This window comes from Scylla paramamosain, chromosome 8, assembly GCF_035594125.1.
Source record: "Scylla paramamosain isolate STU-SP2022 chromosome 8, ASM3559412v1, whole genome shotgun sequence".
NCBI classification, from domain to species: Eukaryota; Metazoa; Arthropoda; class Malacostraca; order Decapoda; family Portunidae; genus Scylla; species Scylla paramamosain.
In genome coordinates this window covers 19,434,540-19,442,039 of record NC_087158.1, presented here as the reverse complement: position 1 = coordinate 19,442,039, position 7,500 = coordinate 19,434,540, and the positions used below count along the sequence as shown (strand labels likewise).

Here is a 7,500-nt window from a genome sequence, read left to right as displayed (position 1 = left end):
GTAGGGTCCCGCGCTTCTTCGTGTCGTGACAGTGAAACAATTTGCTGGCGACGACCTTTTACACCCGCGCCCGAAAACTACCCTGCCTTTAAACGATCCCACGCCGGCCCGTTAATTACATGCTTTCCTTCCTTTCCTTCACATTTCGATTCTTATCACCGGAATTTACAGTCCTCAGCTATTCAATTTTTTCTTTGCATTCGTGTTTTTATCCCCGAGTTTATTTCTGCACCGCGATTGAGGGGAGAACTCTAAGTCGCTGCATATCCTCTGCTCACTATAATAGAAAGTCATTTATAACGCGGCGAGGGTGTGGCCCATCTCTCCTCTAGGGCTCAGGGTAATCATAGTGGGAAGGAACACGCCCCGCCCGCTAGTGGTGGCGTGCATGCAGGCGAGAAGGTCACACTGAGTATTTCCCGAATATTCACGAGTCTGGTTTTGCCAGCACCCGCACGAGACTGGTGTTGGCTGGGCTGCGGCCTTCTCACGTGACAGATAACCATCCTCCTCATTTTATTATGCACTAAAATGGAATTATGTATTTTTTGTGCACACGATCCAGTCGTGAGATACAATAGACACCCAGATCAGCGCGGCGCTTCGATGACTCTGGGAACTGTACGTCAGGTATTACTGCCTGTGGAACACACGGGGAAGGCTTCACGCTAACTTTCCTTTCCTTCCCTCCCCTTCTCTCCCACCCGCCGACGTACTCTCCACTTTAGCAAACACAGCGATCTTCAGCCTGGCAGGAGCGGTGAAGGCGGCGGGTTGCTGCAAGGAGAAAGAGACAAGCTCATAAAGCAGATGAAGTAACAATGCCTCAAGGACGCTGTTCCTTACTTTTTTTTTTCACAACAGAATCATCTCATTTCCCGGCTGTTCACCCCAGGAGCAAACTTGCACCACGCGAGACGCCGAGCTGCGGAGGAGGAGGAGGAGGAGGAGGAGGAGGAGGAGAAGCAGGGTCAAATAGCAACAGATCTTTGGTCCTTACTGGTACCGAAGGAAGTGAAAAAGGGGAAGAGGAGGCAAAGAAGAAAAGGAGAAGGAAAGGAAAAGAAAAATGCAGGTGAGGTGAGAGGAAACTGAAGAAGAAGGAAGTGGAAGACGAGAGGAGGAGGAGGAGGAGGAGGAGGAGGAGGAGGCGATCTTCGTTGCCATGAGCTACAAAACACGCCACCCCTATGTTAACAACAGCAAGGACGTGTTTTTTGCTTCAAAATAACGTACATTAACTCGTCCTCTGGCCGCGTCTCGGTGTTTGGTGCGGGAAAGCGGCGACAGCAGAGTGGACAGTGCAAAACACTAAGAAATGCCACGCGCTTCTAAATCCGGAAAGGAATGCAATCGCGGGACTAAGAACAATTTGGGAAGAAAAGAAAGTTAGGCCACGCAACGAACAAATACTTTTTCCCCTCCAACTTTTATTTTTCCCTTCATGCTAGTGTCCTCCCTGGAATGCGGGGGTCGGTAAGTCGTACAAGTATTTAGGGAGAAGAGGCGAGGGACAGCTGTATGGGTCGTTCTGCGCGTCTAACAACGTTCCCCGCTTACCTCGGCAACTGGAAGTCCATGTAGCAGCAGCCAGGTACGTCTGAAGACGATTCCTATACGGGTGAGGTCTGCGTTGAGTCAAGTCGTCCTCCGCGTTAAGTCAAGGCTGCAGCGCATTGTTTTAAGCCTCCTGTCCCCTTGTCGCGCCGTGCACCCGAAACCCGAGTAATGGGCAGGCGAGTGTGACAAATGAGGCCATAAGAGCAGCATTTGTTGGCACAGGTCACCCCCTAACGTCCCTCTCTCTCTCTCTCTCTCTCTCTCTCTCTCTCTCTCTCTCTCTCTCTCTCTCTCTCTCTCTCTCTCTCTCTCTCTCTCTCTCTCTCTCTCTCTCTCTCTCTCTCTCTCTCTCTCTCTCTCTCTCTCTCTGCCATTCCTTTCCCACATCTCCCTCCCGTGCTCTAAGGTCGCCAAACAATAGTGTCTCGCGGTGGCTTCCCAAAAGGTCACCAGTTTCCAGTGGCTCTGCAAAAGTAAAAGGGATCGTCTCTTAAATTTTCTCAGATTCATCAAGGACAGTCGTATTTTGCACGCCTATTTTTTTCTCTTCCATTTCTTTATTTTGTTCTCGATCTTATTGCATTTTGTCTTTTTCTTCTTTTATTGCCGTCGTCGCTGGTGGTCTTCGCGGTGTTCTGGCGTCTTGCCTCGCGTCGCGGGGTTAGTGACGCGTCGAGGTTAAGTCGTCGCCGCTTATCGTCTGCCGTCACCAGTGGCAGATTAATAGTTCGGGGAAGCCTTGCATGTGACTGCAATCGCATTACGTCTCTTATTTATGTCCTGCTTGAATCAGAATGGCGGCTTCGGATCTTAAGAAGAAGGAATTAATTAGCACAAATTATTATATTGACGGGCTGCCGGAAAGGTGAATCAATAGTTAATTCTTATTCCAATCAGTCGATCTAATCACGTGACCAGCTCATTACCTCTCGGATAAAATAAGAGCCTTTCGTTTTCCTCTCAGGCGGGTTATATAAATATGCAGGTTTTATTGTTAATATGCATGACGCGTTTATTCTATTGCTGCATATTTTACACTTCCTTATTTTATTCTTTAAATAAGGTTAAATTAAGTTATTTACTCCATATTTAGGTCAGTTTTGCTTTGCTCACTCCTGTTACACTTCCGAGTCTTTTTGATTACCTGTCCCTGAGCTCCTTTACCTTCTCAGGTGAACAGAAAACTTTGTTATCATAAATACAGCGCTTTCTCTCTCACATTTCAGACCTGACGCCAAGGAGTCCAGCACGCCACCACGATGCCCTGGCGCGCCCCACACTGAGTCACGCCTCACCCTCCACTGACGGTGTGTGTGTGTCGCTGCAGCTCGCCTGTCCCTTCTGTGGTGTACCTTGCCAGCCATGTCCAGTGTGGGCGGTGGGCACTGATACCGGTGCGACGGAGGTGGAACATGAATGTGGGCGACTTGGTGTCCAGAGTCACTGATGAAGACCAGAGTAGCGAACGGTGTGACCCCCAAGTGGTGTGGGTGAGAGTAGCTGACGGTGGTAGTGATGATGGTTGTTGTATTGACGATGGCTGTCGCACAGCGTGGAAAAATGTATATTTCAGACAAGGCCCGAGGGCTCTTTGGTCTTCTAAAAAGAGTCAGTGTTGTTGGTGCGCTGTGCTTTCAGGCCTCGATGGGTGCGAGACACTGCTGGACGTGTGTGGCCATGGCGAGGCGGACAGGCAAGCCCGGGGCAGTGCAGCAGCCTCGCTTTGTCCCGCCCTTCACCCTCAGGCGTGCCGGCGCCGTGCCTTGACTAATGTTCCATGTGAAAATGGTGACACTTGGACCTATATTTTAGCTTTTTCATTACTAGAGGATGCCAAAGATTCTTATTTTGACGTAAATTTTGCACCACCGTTACCTCCCTCACAACCCTGGTCCCTCTCTGTTTCCTTGACCTCTGCGGCCCCGCGGCCGAAACCCGTCTTGTCCTCCTCTTCACTGTGTTCCGTCGGTGATGTGCTGTCGTTGTCATCACGGAGCGAATACCCTTCCCCCTTGTGTTCGCCAAGGGGCGGCCGCTATGCTGCCGCCTCGCTCCTCACTGGGGCTCGCTGTTGGTGCTTCTCTGACTCTGCCAGGAATTCAACTCCCACCACTACCGTGTCTCGTCCCTGACACTCTCAGCAGCTCTTCCGTCGTCCAGGGCGCGAATGTGTCCGCTGGAACTATGAACAACCTGTCAGACTTCACTCAGACTAGTATCGGAATAGTCTTCGATTCCACACAGCCACTGTCACAAGACTCCATCCCCGCTCCGCTGCTTGTTCCCACACCATCCCCAAAGGACCATTCACCCAAATTCAAGAGCGCAAACCCCTGCACCTCCCCCACAGCCCTCCACACGGACCACGCCACGCAGCCACGCCCTTAAGACGAGCGCCGTGAGTTGCGATGAGGATTCAGACGCAGCAAGAGACTGTGCGTCGTCAGTCTCGGCTCGAAAAATGTCACGGGGGACCAGCTATCGGCCTAAGTGTTTCCTGAAGAGCGTCGTGGGCCTGCTGGCTGTCCTCGCCGCCGCCACCACGGCTTACGAGCTCAAGCGTAAGTTATGTCTGTGATTTTTTCTTCCTCAAATAAGTATAGTAGTAAATATACTTAATATACATTGATGTAAACACCTTACACAAGGCCCCCACATGAATCATGCAAATGAGAACACTTCCACAAAGGCCGTAAGATAGTATTCTTTATTCAAATGGCTTCCCACTTAATTAACATCAAGGGAAAAAAGGACCACGAGACTCTACGACCTGCACATGCACATGTACATATGTTGCTAGCGCACACACACACACACACACACACACACACACACACACACACACACACACACACACACACACACACACACACACACACACACATTTATATATATATATATATATATATATATATATATATATATATATATATATATATATATATATATATATATATATATATATATATATATATATGTATATATATATAAAACCTCGACAAGCCTGGTGAAGATGGAGAGGCGAGGCAGCGGAGTGGCAGCGGAAGTTTAGGGGCGCCGCATAACAAAGTTATTGTATTGTGATATTTCTTGGTGTCACGAAAGAACGAGAAAGACTTAGGCGTGGGAAAGAAAGGGAGAAAACAGAGGCGGTGGGTAAGAGAGGGAAATACTGAGCGAGGAAATTCTGAGAAAAAGAAATAAAGGAAACAAAAAGAGCAAGAAATGAAGAAAACATGAGACAAAACAAAGCAGATGAACGAAACATGAGACAAAAAGAAAGAGCAGAGTTAAAAGATGAAATAATGTTTGTTCTCGAACCACTAACAAGTAAAAACCCACGCAGAAACACACACACACACACACACACACAAAGAAGTAATATAACAAAGAGAAGCTAACAAAAAATAACAAAGGTAAATGCGATAATGAAAAATAGAGAGCGTAATGGGAATCTGGAATAGAGATAAAGGTAACAAGGTGGAGGGGAGACAAGGAACGCCACCACACAAAGGCAAACGTGTACACACACACACACACACACACACACACACACACACACACACACACACACACACACACACACACACAAACACACACATTAACAAACACAAACGTTCTGAAATGTATGTGGTCTCTGTATTTACTTCACATTTTTACATTTCCACATCACGTAAGTAGGGAGTACACAGGGAAGGCGCACCGTCCCCCAACACAGACGCTGTCCATCATTGTTACGTCCCCGTCTATGCGCTGCGTAAGTACAAGAAGACTTAAGTGGCCTGTAATCACCGCGCTGGGAAAGAATAGTGTTCAGCGCCATGTTAGTAAAGACGGGAGGGAAGCAAATAACGACTGAGGAGCGGAGAGGGAAAGGGAATAAACAAGGAAGAAGTGGAGACAGGAGAAGCAGAGGAAAAGGGGGAAATGGGAAGTAAAGAGAAATGGAGCTACGAGGAGGGAGTGAGAGGAACTGAGGAAGGGAGAGAAATGGAAAGTAGAGAGAAATGGAGGCACAGGGAGGAAGGAGTGGAGGAAGGAGGAACACAGAATGGGAGGGAAGTGGGAGCATAGAGAAATTAAGGGATGAATATGGAAAGAGATACAGAGAAATGAGGGAAGGAACGGAGGGAGTGAGGGACAAGAGAGCGGCAAGACGGAGAGAGAGAGAGAGAGAGAGAGAGAGAGAGAGAGAGAGAGAGAGAGAGAGAGAGAGAGAGAGAGAGAGAGAGAAAGGAAGGACACGGGAGGAGTAAGAGAGTGAAGGACGTATGGAGCGAGGGAGGGAGGGAGGGAGGGAACACGTTGATAGGGTACGTATGAGAACCGGAAGAAATTATTGTGTTTTTATGGTTCATTCTGACACGTGCATGTGTAAGGTGGTATTAACTTTATCTTTTTATTTTTGGGTACTTTTTGCCTGTCCTGCTACTCACCCACCCAACCACACACACACACACACACACACACACACACACACGCACACAAGATGATAAAACAAACCGGTAAGACGAACATAATATAACCATGTACTACCACCATCGATCTCACCACCACCACCACCACAACCACTACCACCACTACCACCACCACTATATGTTGCCTGTCAAGCATATTATTATTTTTCATTTTGTGTTTCAGGAAATGAGTGGTGTACTACAGTGAGAGAGAGAGAGAGAGAGAGAGAGAGAGAGAGAGAGAGAGAGAGAGAGAGAGAGAGAGAGAGAGAGAGAGAGAGAGAGAGAGAGAGAGCCTGGGTGTGTTCGTGCAAGGTGCAAATGAAAGGCCTTTTCTTTGCTTAATAACGTCCTGGGGCGGCCCTTGGTATCCCTCGTTAGGCTCGTTAAGGGGCGCTCATGGTTCGTCTGTCACCGTGGCGTAAGGTGATGCGTGTAACCTTGAAAGTGTTGTGTTTCCCTGCATATTTTTTTTCTTTCCTTTATTTTTTTATCTTTATATTATTTTCGCCTTTATTTATTTACTTTTTTTTTTTTTTGCCTGACAGTGGTCTGCTAGTTTATTCTCGATTTGTTTTTGTTTCTATGTAGCGTTGTGTGTGTGTGTGTGTGTGTGTGTGTGTGTGTGTGTGTGTGTGTGTGTGTGTGTGTGTGTGTGTGTGTGTGTGTGTGTGTGTGTGTACTGTGTAAAGTACGTGTGTTATTTATTTGAAAATTCAAAGGTCACGCCTAGGAAATTATTACCATTAGAGAAAATGTTTTCTTTATGGAGAATTTTCTTTAATTGGAGAGAGAGAGAGAGAGAGAGAGAGAGAGAGAGAGAGAGAGAGAGTGTGTGTGTGTGTGTGTGTGTGTGTATGTGTGTGTGTGTGTGTGTGCACGCGCGTGTGTTTACTAAGCCATCCCAATTCTTCCACCTGTAGTCTTTAACAGAGATCTAACCATAAAAATAAATAAACACACATAACATCCCCCTTTGTTTAGTATTTGAAAATGCGCAAATAATTGGAGGGACACGGCCATTACATTGGATCTCGTAATATATAAATAAAATAGATAATTGGTTTCAATAAAAGAATATTAGGCTTCAGACTAATACCCTGCAAATTTATATGAACATAAAGACGTGTTTGTTATTGGTATTTTGGTCAGTTATTGTTTCCCTTAACGCTCACAGTTGCATTAACGTTTATATTCAATCTTTGCTGAGACTTGCATCTGCGAAGAGTGAATGGCACACGAGGAGAGCACTGAAGGCAATTTGCTTGGCTTGGTGTTGCATGCGGCAATATTCTGCCTTGAAATCGGTTCTCCGCCACTCACTGAGGATTTGCCTTGATTTATGCAGCAGGCGCACCTCAGACACTAATTAATATGAATTCTCGCGTGTGATTTAGTGTATTTTCGATCGCATTGTGTCTAAGTAATTAATCCACTCACTACACATTCAGCTTGCGTGTTGTTGTTGTTGTATTCTCAGGAG

The 7,500-nt window shown here is 46.9% G+C and overlaps 1 protein-coding gene across 2 annotated transcripts in view; it reads left to right on the top strand.

Annotated features, from left to right (window-relative positions):
- LOC135102926 (nephrin-like) overlaps window positions 1–7,500 on the top strand; it is a 174,833-nt gene that overhangs the window by 76,016 nt on the left and 91,317 nt on the right. For both annotated transcript variants that reach the window (XM_064008603.1, XM_064008602.1), the window contains exon 2: window positions 2,787–4,121. In XM_064008603.1, the coding sequence (XP_063864673.1) occupies window positions 4,022–4,121 (100 nt within the window). In that variant the 5' untranslated portion in view covers window positions 2,787–4,021. The remainder of the gene's footprint in view (window positions 1–2,786; window positions 4,122–7,500) is intronic.